Raw genomic sequence first — 15,596 nt, 5'->3', positions numbered from 1 at the left:
TTTGATTGTATTTAGTGAGGAAACAATCCATACTTTTTATTAAATATGTAGAATCAAGACATTGGAATCAAAGAGTGTGTGATTCTAATGCATTCACAGTAGTCTTCTAAATTCCCCAAATTTGAAATCAACAAGAATTAATTTTAATGGCTGGATTTTTCTATTTCTTGTTTGTTTGCTTGCTTGTGTGCTTGGTTTAGAATTATTTATTGAAAAAAAATTCTAGGAAATTTTGCAGTTTGGGACCTCATCTCTGACTCCAAATATGGCTCCTAATACCAGTGAAAAAATGCATTGGCAGCATCTTTCTGTTGGACCTACTTTAGATCTCTGCATTCTTTTGCAACCTTACAACTTCTAGAGCAAGGCTTGAATACTAAATTTTGGTCACCATCACCCATTCACGCAAAAATGTTTATGAATCATCCAAACTCCATTCTCAAACAAAGACATGACAGATATGTTCCTGAAACAGCTAGACCTCAGCTTGTGTGATATTTCTCTCCAAATACAGAACACCTATGCTGTGATAGCAGATTATTGCCACAAACCTCCCAGGTGCAAAAAAAAAAAATTAGTCATCATTGGAATCCTTCCTATTATTGAAATTCCCCCTTCTGCAGTTAAAATGACATCCATGAGATTTCAAGAGCTGGTTCTTTCTGTACATGCTAACTTTGTTCTTCCCCCATTTGGGGGAAGGCTAGGATATTTAAAAAAACATCTATGCAGAGAACTTTAGAAAGTTGTCATGGATGGCCAAGAAAAACTAGAGGCAGCTTTGTGTGTGTGTGTGTGTGTGTGTGTGTGTGTGTGTGTGTGTGTGTGTGTGTGTGTGTGTGTGTGTTGGTAGTAAGTAAAACAAAGGCTTCCAAAAAGATATCTGTTAAGAAAAGATCAGAGAAAAACTAGAACTCAGACGATATTTGATGGAGACAAGCATTTAAGAACAACAAACACCAACTGTTTAATTTCCATATTCACCACTTTATTATATCTATTCCAGCTTTATATTTAATATTTTCAGAGTTTAACAAAAGGTACATAGTGAAACAAAAGACTAAGAGTCATTCAAATAAACAAAAATAATAAACCACGAGAAAGTGTCCTTGACAAAGACTTGATGAAGGTATGCTGGACAAGATTTCAAATCAAATCTTAAGCATTATAAGAGAATGTGGAGAACGTCAACAACAATATCTGAATAAAATAAATATGATAACAAAGGCTCAGAAAACTTTAAAAAAATGAACTCCTGAGTAAAATAATATACAATACCTGCAGTATAAAAGTTATGCATTCTGACTCACAATCAGAAGAAAAGAAATGAAGAACTTATATAATAAGAAAATAAAAAAAAACTCAGGCTAAAGAATGGAAAGAAAATAGATTCAAGGTAAATGAGAAGGAGGTAAGGAACCTGTGATTTGTCATTGCAAGGATCAGAATCAGTTTTCCAAGGGAAAATGAGATAGTGGGTGGATGAGAAAGAATATTGAAAAACAATTTATCGAGACATAGAATTCCATTGTGTATATATATAAAACAGTTGCTGGATCCATTCATCTATGGAGGGGCGCCTGCAATGATTCTATATCTTGGCTATAGAAAACAATGCTGCAATGGACATAGTTATACTGGTAGTTTTAGTGTGATCTTTTTGTGGTCTACTGAATACATACCCAGGAGTAGAATTGCTGGGTCATAGGGAAGGTCTAGATTTATTCTTCTCAAGAACCTCCATATTGCAGTCCCATTTTTCCATCCTTTCTTTGATTTGAAGCATTTCTGGGTCTTTGTTAAGGAAGTTCCATCCTTTGCTAAGGAGCCCAAGTGTTTCTCCTATTCCGTCTTTTAGTGTTTTCAGGGTATTTGTTCTAATTTCAAGGTCTTTGATCCATTTGGAATTGATTTTGGTGCTGGGTGATATATAAGGATCTAGTTTTAGGTTATTACAGGTGTTGAAACAGTGTTGCTTCTACAGGGCAAAGGACAAAGCTCACAATATAAACAGAAAGCCCACAGATTGGGAAAAGACCTTTAGCGGCCACACAACAGACAAAGGCCTCATATCTAAAATATATGCAGAACTAAAAAAAATAAATTCCTCCAAAACAAAACCTCAAAGAACCAACAGCCCTCTCAACAAGTGGGCTAAAGTCTTAAAAAGAGACTTTTCTGATGAGGAAATGAGAATGGCCAAGAGACATGAAAAAATGCTCTACATCACTGGCCATAAAAGAAATGCAAATCAAAACAACATTGAGATTCCACTTCACCCCAGTAAGAATGTCCTATAACAAGAAAACTAACAATAATACATGTTGGAGGGGATGTGGCCAAAAGGAAACCCTACTTCATTGTTGGTGGGAATATAAACTGGTTCAGCCACTCTGGCAAGTGTATGGAGATTCCTCAGAAGGCTAAACATAGAGCTCCCCTATGACCCAGGAGGCCCACTTTTGGGTATCTATCCAAAAGACCACAAACAAAATCACAGTAATGCCACCAGCACAACAATGTTCATCACAGCACAATTTGTCATAGCTAGAATCTGGAACCAACCCAGATGCCCCTCAGTAGACGAATGGATCAGGAAAATGTGGTACATATACACAATGGAATTTTATGCCTCTATCAGAAAGAATGCCATTGCCCCATTTGTAAGGAAATGGAAGGACTTGGAAAAAAAATTATAGTAAGTGAAGTGAGTCAGACCCTAAGAAACATGGACTCTATGATCTCCAGCATAGGGAATAATTAGCACAGGGTTAGGCTAGTCACAGCAGAGGATCACAAGAGCCTAATATCTATGCCCCTATGAATGCATAAGATAATGCTAAGTGGAATGAACTCCATGTTATGGAAACGAGTGATATATTACTGTTGTAATTACTTTCAACATGCCACGTGAAACCATAGCTTCTATTGTTGATGATCCTCTTGTATCCCCTTCCTGTGGTTGTACCTGCACTATCACTGTATCTTATCTGAGTGCGTTGGAAACTGTATATACTGGTATTAGAACTAGGAAAGTGAAAGGCAATACTAAAATAGAGATACTCAGGATAAAAAGACAAAGGACTACAAGAGCAATACCTGCAAAACTGGTGTTAACCAACTGTACAACTCATAGGGGGAGAGGGAAAGGGCGAGGGAAGAGGTAACAAACAGTACAATAAATGTATCCAAAGCCTAACATATGACACTATTACCTCTGTGTACATCACTTTGACAATAAATAAGAAAAAAAAAGAACCTCCATCCTGCTTTCTAGAGTGGTTGAATGAGTTTCCTTATCTACTAACAGTGTAGTACTGTTTCTTTTTAGTCACATCCCTATCAGCATTAGTTATAATTTGTTTTCTTGATGATAACCATTCAAACGGGTGAGGTGGAATCTCATTGTGCTTTGATTTGCCTTTCTTTAATGGCTAGAGCTGTTGCACATTTCTACATGTGTCTATGCTTCTATCTGAATGCACAATGTTGCACCATTTATAAAGAAATTGAAAGACATGTGCTTATGTAAAGAATGTGCTTTAAAATCTACAAGTAAACACAATGGATGGTAAAAGACAAAATATATACTTAGATATGATAAATTATAAGGACTCTAAATATTCACATTATGTAGCCATGAGACCAAAGGAAGATATTCTTAGGAGAGAAACACAAAGACCCCATGGCTATGTGCATGTGATAAAGAGTTCTTTGGAGAGGAAATAAGAATATCCAATAGACACATGAAGAAATGTTCAAGATGTCTGGCCATAAGAAAAGTGCAAATGAAAACATTGATATTCTACCTCATCCCAACAGATTCTGGCAGGGATATGGCCAAAAGTAAGCCCTACTACACTGTTGGTGGGAATGTAAACTGGTTCAACACTGTGGAATGCAGCATGAAGGTTCCTCAAAAGATTAAACATTTACCCAAGTGATCACAAACAAGGACACACTAAGGCTACAAGCACAACTATGTTCATTGAAGCATTATTTACCATAGCTAAAATATGGAACCAACCCAGATGCCCTTCAGTAAATGATTGGATCAAAAGTATGGTATATACTCTCTCTCTCTCTCTCTCTCTCTCTCTCTCTCTCTCTCTCTCTCTCTCTCTCTCTCACACACACACACACACACACACACACACACTGGAATTTTATCAGAAAGAACGATATTGCTCCATTTGTAAGGAAATGGAAAGACATGGGAAAAAAATCATACTAAGTGAAGTGAGCCAGATGTAAAGAAATATAGACTCTATAGTCTTCCTCATTGGTAATAATTATTATATGTCTATGATAGTCCTAGCAGATGATCACTATATATATGTATATATAGATATATACATATATATATGAGTAGAGTATTTCTGTTACTAATTTTCACTGCTTTAAATCTAAGTTTGACTCTTATACCTAATCTGTTAAGTAAAATTGCCATAAGAACCAAGATAAGGCTAGATACACAGCTACATAATGTCCATGAAAGGAGAAAGAAACAGAAAAGTTTTATCACTAAAAACAATCATATAAATGCAAAATGTCAGCCACATTGTAATTAAAGGACAATATAATGAAAAAAAAAGTGTAATATTAAGAAAGAAATGAAATGAGTTTGTTTCAACCTGGAGACTATATGTGTCTGTGTGTGTACATATATGCTTTTAATCTTATTGATGATTAAAATTGATATATACATATATAATGCATATATATGATTATATATTAGAAAACAGTTATATATAAAGTTAACATATATCAATATGATATATATATGTATATATATATATATATACATACTCATTTATCAATTATAATGATCAGGAAAACTGACCATGTCTATAGATTTTCTTTTTGCAAATTGATGTCAGAGAATATGAATTGAATAGTAATTTTCCAAAATGGAGATTATAGATGGAATGATCCATTTATTGGTTTTTCTTCCTTTTGTACTAGAAGATAGCTCAGGAGTATTTTTCTCCTTTGGAAATGATTTGAATTGTAACAGCACCATATGCTCTGGTTATCAAAGCAGTGCACAGAGAAGCACTGAGCAATTATATGGTGGATTTGATCAGGTTTGACAGCTAGTCTTGAAACTCAAGCCAGAAACTCCTGCTCTTTCTTCCACAGCGTGTTTGGGTTCAGAATTATATTACTAATTACACCAAGCTTCTATTTTTACCTTGGCCAGCCTTTACAAATCTTACATGTGCTAATGATTTTCCTTATCAACCCTAACAATTCCGTATGTCTTTGTTGTTTTATAACTTCCACACCAAAACATTACTCAAAACAATGATGGATAGATAACTTTATAAGGACTCTTTTTGCAGAACCTGGATTATCCTCTTACCAAAATCATTCCAGGATAATGAATTCTCTTAATCCCAGTGCCTTATATTTACCAAGTCAATATTTAATTAGATAATCTGAGTATAATTTATAATATGACAAGTGTAAATAAGTTCAATAATTTCTCATTCTTTACTTCACTTTACTGTATATGTGAGAAAGTCATAGAGGATATTTGGACCATTACCTTGTTTTATCATAATAGAGTAAGAAATACCTAACATTCACACTAATATAACCTTTCCAGAAACACTATGATGAAACAGGTGATTGAGAGAGGGAGTCACGCCATTACTATCAAATTATGACCACTTTAATCATAGTCCCATCTGTAGCACCAATACAGAGCAGAAAGGGGCTGTGCCATTCATTCATTGGAGAAATGATTCAGGCTATGATTCTCCTTTCAAAACTTATTAGTGTATAATTTCATTTAATTAAGTGATGAGGCATATTTTAAAAAAAAGAGATGGGACTTCTTTCTGAAATGAAATAAATTAACTTTGGGACAATTAATCTTTTGCAGCATATAAAGGGGTACTGCCAGCAGGCCACAGATGCACACCTCAGGAGGAGTCTAAGAAGACATCTGTGTAGAGGGCTGAATGCAATTTCAACTGTAATGTAGTAATGAGGTGTCAACCCCTCTAAATGGATGTTACAAATAATATTTCAAAAACAATATATGCACACATTTTCCATTTGTGATGGGGATTACAAATATTGTAGCTCAATATTCTCATGAAACAAATGAACTGAGAGTGACGAATGAGACTAAAAACTGGAGAGAGCCCAGAGGAACACACACACACACACACACACACACACACACACACACAGAAAGAGAGAGAGAGAGAGAGAGAGAGAGAGAGAGAGAATAGAGGAACTCATTACATAATGGAAAAAAGATAAGAAACAATCAATAGTAACTCTACCTTTCATGACTACTGATTATGAAGGAAAACGGAAGTCAATTTTTGTCGTGTTAAATTTTGTGATACTATTACAAAATTTTTCTTAATAATTTTCTGTTTAATTATAATTTATACTATATTTACTGTAAAAAACAAAGGTCCAGGTCATGTTAAGAGCTTAACTCTGAAGATTTGTGTTTTACTGTGTCCAATGTGAGGCTCATTGTGTAGCCATATGAAGATGCTTGATAGGATTGTTTTGACCCATGTCTTTGATGTCACATTGAAATTAAAATAAATTTAAGTAATCACGTAGGTAATTTACATAAAATCTAGGATGATGATGATGATGATGATAATTTTGTTTTGCTGCTTGAACTCTGGGCCTGGGGCTGTGTGCTTAAGGATACTGCTCTACCACTTGAACCATAACAACATGTCCTGATTTTTCTGTGACTTATTATAGATTAGATTCTCATGGACTTTTCTGCCTGTGATAGCTTAGAATGATGATCCTTAGAATTTAGCCTATTGAATAGCTAGGATTATACGCTAAGCTACTGGTACCCAGTTAGGATTATTCTTTTAAGAATTTAATGCACATACATAACTATTTCCAAACTGATAATTAAGAAAGAGAAACAGAGAATGGAAATATAGAGAGAGATAGATTAAATGTAATGTACAAATTTTAAATAATATTTCATTCTGTAATAAATTACAGTGTAGAAAAGTGATTTGACAGAGTTGAGTAACTACCAACCTTTTTTTGTACAGTTGACTTGAGTCTCATCACTAAAGTCTCCACAGTCATTGTCTCCATCACAGGCCCAGTGGCCTGGGATACATCGGCCGCTGGAACATCTAAACTGACTATCCAGGCAAGCGTGCACACATCCCACCTCATCACTTCCATCTCCACAATCGTCATCTGAAAATGCAGCAAACGCAGCAAAAATCTGCAATTATCATCTCCCATGACTGCTGAATTATTTTCACTGTTACATAGCAATGGATTCCTTTCTGATTTTATGCCAACTGTTAGCACTTAAATGGGAAAAATCAATTTCTGTAGGTTTTACACCTTAATTTCTCTTCCAGTCAAGAACGATTAACAATCCATTAAATGGATCTTAGTAGCATGAATCATAAAGGTAGTGGTGATGGTAGGAATTTCATGGAATAATACAAATTGTGATATAATTATTGAAGAACATTGTTTATTGTGGGACATTTAAACCAGGGTGGCAATGTGCTGAGACTACATATAAGAGCAATAGATCATTTGGTAACATGATAGGGTAATCAGTAGAGGTTATTATGTGCTTCTCATTGGCAGCCTGTAGCCCATTGACCTAAATTAATAATTTCTGGGGTCCTGCTGATGCCATTAATTTCCAAGTGCCCCTTGGCAAAATGAAGGTTCCCTACTCTTGAACCTACTCTTCTTACCCCAGAGTTTGCAGCTAGATTTTCCATTGATACCCATTGTTGCCACACTCCAATATGAACATACTGTACAACTCTGTTCAACACAAAGACTTTTGCATGATGAGAAAATTGTATGCAACCAATGATTGATTATTCCTGAATGTACAGGCAGAATTAAACCTAAACTTTTTTCCAGTTTTTTTTTAATTTGAAGATTTTAAAACGGCACTAGTCTAAGAAGAAATATGATAATGTATACTCTGACAAATGTACTTTATTCTTCGAACACAGTAAGAATTGTTTGGATTTTTTTCCTGAAATATAGTGAAGTTCCTGTTTATCTTGCTTAGTGATGGTTTCATTTCAATTATTTGTAACTGCATTATTTGTTCCTACCAAAAGTACCCTTAATATAGTCAGACTTTAAAAAAAATCCTGTATATTATATATATGAAATGGCTTTTACAGAAAAGCTTAACTTCTACTTTGAGTTTATGGAAATGATGGAATATCAAAATTAATAAACAGTGGGAGGACTCTTTACTGTTAAAAAAAAACTGTATTCAAACCTTGTACATGTAATTAGAAACAATTTTATTTTCTATTAGAAAGCATTCCAGAAGGTAAGGGAGAAAAGAATATGCAAATAAAATAGATTACTTTGAACAAAATGACATTGACATATATAATATATTTGGAACAACTTAGCATAATGACACAACCGAGTATAAGAAAAAGAAAGCATCATTTGTATGTAAAAGCAAAAGAGATGACACCATCTGGATAATTTCATAATAGTTTATAAATTGCTCCATCCTGAAGTTACATAAATGCTTTGGGGAACCCGAAATGTCCAGGTTATTTTCTTAATCACTCCCTTCATTCCTGTATATAGAGCTAGACTATGCCCAACCTAATATCTAGAAACAAATGTCTATCATAATCCCATGGGACAAATATGCAGTTCCATTATCCTTAACACTAATTCCTAGTGATGTACCAGCAGCCCTCTCACCGCTTGTCTTAATCACTTTACTTGGCTCTGCAAGGATCATTTATAAACTGTCTTTGAAAGAAGCACGGCATTCCAGATAGCCAGGCCCCAATCAAATTAGTGCTATAGAGTGAACATTTGTACTTGCCCGAGTCACAGTGCCATTTGCTGCTAATGCATCTTCCACTTTTGCATATAAATTGAGTTAGTGGTTCACAAGTTGGGATTTCTGTGAAAAATAGAAGAAGAAATAGCCAATAGGAAATATGTTATCGAAAGCGTTTTATTAATTTTGTTAATGTGATCAGACTCCCTCTTCTGTGCTCTTCCAATGCATCAAAGAAACAATAGATACAAATACAGGGACCATGAGTTCTTAAGCACGTATGATTCTCATTCTTCTAATGTTTTTTTTTTTTTTTTAAATGAGTACTTTCTAGTGACTTAAAGCCTAAGAGGATCACTTAATGAAAGATTAAATGGACATGAATTCATTATAGCATGAGAAATATGAATTGATATCATGTCTCTGTGTCCAAGGAGACTCGAACTTTTCTCAGTAAATAAGAGTAGAGTAGGGCAAATTCTACTCCATTATGCTGTAAAGTGCTTATGTGTCAATAGAAAAGGCCTTCAGTGCATACAGACACTCAAGGTGGGACATTGAGGCCTAACACTAGACTGCGAGAGATGTCTGTATCATGAGGTGAAAGTTAAAACAACAACAACAAAAAAGAATTAACCCAATAAAATCAGTTAAGTTACTAACATACAGTTATAAAGCCTGAAAATATGAATTCTTCATCAGTGAAAACACAAAGCACCTGAAATATATAGCAAATAATTAAATTTCAAAGTGAAACTATAATCAATTAATGCAAGATTTCCCCCAAATTTTAGATAATAACAACAAAAGATATGTAATTATCAAGAAAAAATAAGGGGTAACTACCTAATTTAAAATGCTGATGACTCTTAAAGGACTATTTATAATAGGATCTAAAAATTAAGATCATATTTCTAAGTGAATATAAATAATGAGAGTAAAATATAGTTGCCAAACAATTCAACCAAAATGGAGGAATTTAATATTCCCCTAGAGAAAAGATATACAATCAATTGCACATGTGATGAAAATAATTTACAAATTATTTTGTGAATTTCCAAGTACTAGACCATTTGGTAACCAAGAAACTGTGCATCAAATCCTATAAAGTAGAAAATTTGAAACACAGGCATTCAAAAATTAGAAAATAAAATAAAAGGAACTCTGTCAATTCACTAACGCCAAGGTAGAAAAACCATAAGAAGAGATTCTGTTTCACTGAAATTTGGAGTCAATACTACATTATGCAACCATTTTTTCCCTAAAATTTGTTTTTTTTTTCATTAGCAGACTACAATAAGCAAAATTCAAGTATTTTTTATTATTACTCTTAATTTCAGAAGTTGTGCAAAGGAGTTGCCATTTAACAAAGCAGTTCATGAACACCATATATCTTGATCAATATCACCCCTTTCAACAGTCTCATCACCCCTTTCCTACCTACTCTTTCTCTTACTCTTCTACATTTTGTAGGATGTACATTGAATTCAGTACTGCATTCCCTCTTCTTTTTCTCTTCAGCTACTATATCCCCTTGACCTCACCCCACCTCTTTCAAGCAACATCAGCTTCCTGGTGTTCTATTTGCTGAACTTTGATTGCCTTTCTAAGGAATTATACATTGTGCAATTATTTATTTTATTGCTTTAAAACAACTAACAAACTATAGAATATATTTGATGAAATTAATCTTCAATATTTTAAAAATTATACTATATATGTTGTCTTAGGGATACTAAAAATAGCTGATATAGTAGCAGGTGGAACTTGGCTGTATTTTATGTATTTATATTTTAGCTGCCAATCAACTGTCTGTCTGTCTTCTTTATGTTTATCTTACTATCTACCTCCCTACCTCCCTACTCACTTACAGTTTTAAGTTTGCAATTTGAGTGATATTTATGTGGAAAATAGAAAAGTAGAAATGTATTCCTTAGATTTAAAACTAAGAATTACTATGTACCATCAGATTACCCTATGGCATCTGAAATTTAGAAAGGTTAGGCTTGCCTAATGTTCCAAGTGTCTCCTAAAGGAAACCATAGTTCCTTGAATTCACTTTTTTTTTTCTCTCTGGTCCAGTCTTTTACGTAACATCTCCAATAGCTATTTTCCTACCCCAGTTCATTTACCATCCACATGTATCACTATTTGACTCTATTCATATTTTAATGCATAGGAAGAATAACAGTTAAACATTTTCATTGTCTCATGATGAAAATGAACAATTCCTTATGTTTATTAGAAAAGTGACTTTGACTACTTCCATTGTTTCAGCATCTGCTTCATAAATTTTTGTTTATACTAGCCATTCCTTCATTATTCATTTATATTATCTTTATTACCTTTAATAGTTTAACAAAGGAGTTTATAATGTCAGTTTATGAGTACCATATATCTTGATCAATGTCACCATTTCTATTATTCTTCCTCATCTCTCCTGAACCCACCTAGCCCTTCAAGTTACCTGCTTGCATTTTCATATATGTACATTGATTATTTACTCACCCTTCCTTCCCCCATTTATTTTCCCTTCATCCCCTTAACTTCCCTACAACTTCTGATGATACAAGTCAGCTTTCTGAAATTCATTTTGTTAAACTGTAAGCTAATTTTTGGATGGGGGTTCATCATTGTAATCCTCCATAGTGTATGCTATAATATTTGTGTTTGTGTGTGTGTATACAAACACACATATTACCTTATAAACTTCTTTATAACTTTACAGTTCTGTATATTTCTATCAGTATAAATTATTTATGATTTATATGTATGCTTAAATTATATAATACTCACCTTTTGATTTATTTTTATGTGGCAGAACAAACTTGGACTTTCCTATATTTGTCACACATCCTTTGGTCTCTTCCTGACCATTTTTGTAAAGAGTTGGGGCTTCACATAGCACTCCAGATAGTAGTTCTGTTCAATTTAGGTCATTGTGCATCTTCTTAGTACATTAACCAATAAAGCCCATATTGGTTAATATTTTGAGGTAATAAGAATTTTAAATGTTATGGCTATTACCCCTTAAATAGACTTACATATATATCTTTAATTTTTTGATACTTTTAAGTTAAATTTTTATTTAATTTATAGTTCTTGGCAAACTATGATGCTTTCAAATTAACAATAAGAGAGGACCAAATTCATTTTGCACAAGCTATCAGACTTACTTAGTCTACTATTTGTAAAGCAATATCTAAAATTAAAATCAAAGGCTCAAGTATTCTTCTCATTTTTTTTTTTTTATTTTGGTCCTGGGGCTTGAACTCAGGGCATGGGCACTGTCCCTGAGCTTCTTTTTTGTTCATCTCAAGCACACTTCCTCTTGAACTACAGTGCCACTTCTGGCTTTTTCTGTTTATGTTGAACTTTGGAATCAAACCCAAGGCTTCAGGCATGCTAGGCAAGCGGTCTACCACTAAGCAAGCAAGACTCTGGGAAAGAATCTCCTCAGTGTGGCTCACATGGGTAGGTATGAACAATTTTTGGCTAATAGCTGAAAAAGTATCATCCATTAGTCATCCATAGATGGGATAAATTACTATTTTTCAAAAATAACATGAATGAACAGAAAGAGGTAGCTTCATACAAGATCTAGAGGAAATAGCATTCAACAAACAAATATTCCTTTTTTAGTCTAAATTTTAAATTATGTGAGTTTATAATTTAAGTATCTTCAACTCTGATACTGGCACATGAGTGGAAATAATTATTATTATAAAACCACCAAACCATTATTAAATTTCATGATTACCAAAGTCATGTCTTAAGATACAAATTTTAAAATAACTAAAAGTTGTTAAAAACCAGACAACCTAATGATGTCCTACATATATGATAAAGAAAGAAAATAAGGATACGTGGTTTGTTGAGAAAATAAAAGGAAGGCAAAGACTGTCTCTACAGCTATCCAGGAGTGGATGTTCCCTTCTGTAATCCCAGCATTCAGGATGTTGAGATAGAAGGATTGTGACTTTGAAGCCAACATGTGAGTTCAAGGCCAGCCTTGCTAAATATGGAGTTCTTATCTCAAAAAAATAATAAATAGATCAAAAGATGAAAAAGCCTAAGACTGAATTTAATTAAATTAACATTTCTAAGAAAGTTTCTTTTGTTACATGACAAGAAAATTTCACCTGTATCTATTTATCAAGATTATTTTGTAAGTCCTGCCTAAAATTTTTCTTTTATCTCCTTATATGCAAGTGTTCTGGTTTTAGAAGTTGTATTGTACCGATGAGGATATTTTAAAAAAGCAACAAATTCATTATGATTTGAATGACTAAGCCAGGAAACACAGAGTCTAACACATGGTAAGATATGATTTACATATTTATATCTATTAAAGCCCACAGAACCTTACTTAGTAGTTTTAAAATCTCTACTACATATAGAAGCATATTGATTAACCAGAGGTTTAGGTAGCATAAAATACATTCTTTTTTTTTTTTTCTTTTCTTTTCTTTTCTTTTTTTTTCCTGCTGCTCCTGGGCTTGAACTCAGAGTCCAGGCATTATTCCTGACCCTCTTGTACTCAAGGCTAGTTCTTTACCACTTGAGCCATAGCACCACTTCTGGTGTGTGTGTGTGTGTGTGTGTGTGTGTGTGTGTGTGTGTGTGTGTGTGTGTACAATTTATTGAAGATAAGAGTCTCATGAGGACTTTTCTGCCCTGGTCGGCTTCTAATTGTGATCCTTAGATCTCAACCTCCTCAGTAGCTAAGATAACTACCAGTTTAAAATAAATCTTTCTGAGCATGTTCTGAATTTTGATATTTCAATGACTAGGAAAATTTCCAATTTAAAAATACACTAAAGTTGTTTCTGAGATTTTAGTTCTATGAATAATGGACAAAAAACAACAACAAAACACCAACAAGTTTACTGTGGTCGCAGAGATCTATATTCTTAGCACTCGGGAATCCAAGACAAGATTATGAGTTTGAGGTCACTCTTGGCTGACCCCCCCTTGTAAAGCTGATAAACAAAGAAATAAATGCATGAAAATAATCTAAATTCCAAATTATCCTCAGCCTCTTAAAGATATATTTAATTCCTGCCTGCACAAAACATAATTTGCATACAGATACAAATAATATGGGTTCTTAAAGAATTGTATCATTTACTTTTGCATATTTAATTACATTATTATCTGTCTTGTAGTCTCATTTAGCTTAGTGATCAAAATGCAAATTACTGTGAAAAAAACATAGTGAAGACTTCCGGGAAGATGGCAGAGGAGCAACAGAACCCTAGCTAAGCTCCCTCCAACATCCCAGTTTTACCACTCCAGAGAAACTTTTACTCCTAGAAAGATAGCCCAAGTAAGTTATAACAGTACATAGATTACGGCCAGGAAGGAAAAATTGACTTTGCTGGCCTGAAAACACAGATTTGAGCTCCAGGTGGCATCCTGCTGCCATGCTAGTGCCAGTGTCTGCACAGCACATGACATTCTGCGCACTTAAAGCACACAGTGGCGACCAGGAAGAAATCCTCCAGGTGGCAGGAGACAGACGCGGATCTGAGGCTGAGCACGGACAGGCTGAAATCAAAGAGAAAGCATGAGTACGCCACAAAAGATATTCTCTTTGGTGCCCACAGAGCAGCTTCTGGAAACTAGCCATTCCCCAACTGCCAGAGCAAAGCGCCATCTTTGACACTGGCATAGGGTCAGACCAAACCGGAACTAAAGCGGGCCTGGGGAAAGTAAGGAAAAAAGGGCCATCTTGAAAAGGGCAAGAGGGACCAACCAGTGAGAGCCAGCTCCACCCAGTAGAATGACCCCTGCCCAGGCAGGAGGCTTGCCTCCAGGCTGGGCTCACAACTCAGGTAAACTCAGCCAGGGAGGCCCCGCCCCACTCGCCATGCCGACTCAGTGGCTGCTGACTTGCCAGCAGCTGGAATTTCTAAATTAAAACTGAAAATGGCAAGCAGCTACTGGTGGCACAGAACAACCAGTTGGGAGAGTAAACAGTTCCCGAGACAGATAAACAGTCCCATCACAGAGGAAGCCCAATTCCTAGCCAGAAACCAGGTGAATTCTACAGCCAGCTCCACCCGCAAGGTTGCCCTGCCCAGGAGGGAGGAACTTCCCCCGGGCAAGCAACTCTCAGCCAGGTAAACCAGACCAGAGGCACCCTGCCCTGCTGAGTCCACAGCCTATTCAGAGCCAGGCTTTAAAGGCAGTGGACCCACAGCAGACAGGAGGCACCTCGGTTCCCCAGGAGAGTTCAGCATCCCGCATCTGCAGAGGACACCCAAGTCCTAACTGCAAGCTGTGCGAACCACAGAGCCCCAGGATTTAACTAATAGGGGAGGGGGGTAAAAGCAGATCCAACCCCTGCAAACTGAAAACCAGTCAAACCAGCCAAGCAGCAGGAAAATAGACTGCAGACCATTGCAAGGAAACCAGAGACTGGAGAGAGCCCACCTAAACAAGGAAGACTCCATTTTTTTGAACTTTTTTTAAACTTTTTTATTTTCTACTTTTCATTTTTGAGATATTTGTTTGTTATCCTTTTTTTTTTGTTTCTTTTATTGTTTTTTTGTTTTGTTTTGTTTTGTTTTTCTGGTTTGTTTTTTTTGGTAATTGTTTGTGTTTTGTGTGTTTCTTTTCCAGTATTTTTTCTTTTTTTTCCTCTCTTCAAATTCTCTTTCTTTAAAATTACTTTCCTAGGACTAACAACTTCATTCTTTTCTGCTGACTCTCCATTGTTTATCATTTTGACCTTGTTCTGTCTATGTATTCTACTCTTCTCCACACTTCCACTTCATTGAAA

At 35.1% G+C, this 15,596-nt stretch overlaps 1 protein-coding gene across 1 annotated transcript in view; it reads right to left on the bottom strand.

The window, feature by feature from the left end:
* Lrp1b (LDL receptor related protein 1B) overlaps nt 1–15,596 on the bottom strand; it is a 1,711,024-nt gene that overhangs the window by 599,839 nt on the left and 1,095,589 nt on the right. The window contains exons 19-20 of the mRNA XM_048345540.1: nt 8,852–8,932; nt 7,042–7,209 (exon numbers count right to left, since the gene is read on the bottom strand). Coding sequence (XP_048201497.1) covers nt 7,042–7,209; nt 8,852–8,932 — 249 coding nt within the window. The remainder of the gene's footprint in view (nt 1–7,041; nt 7,210–8,851; nt 8,933–15,596) is intronic.

This window comes from Perognathus longimembris, chromosome 4 (assembly GCF_023159225.1).
Source record: "Perognathus longimembris pacificus isolate PPM17 chromosome 4, ASM2315922v1, whole genome shotgun sequence".
Classification (NCBI taxonomy): Eukaryota; Metazoa; Chordata; class Mammalia; order Rodentia; family Heteromyidae; genus Perognathus; species Perognathus longimembris.
The sequence above is the reverse complement of the archived record's forward strand: the minus strand, read 5'-3'. Positions and strand labels throughout refer to the sequence as shown.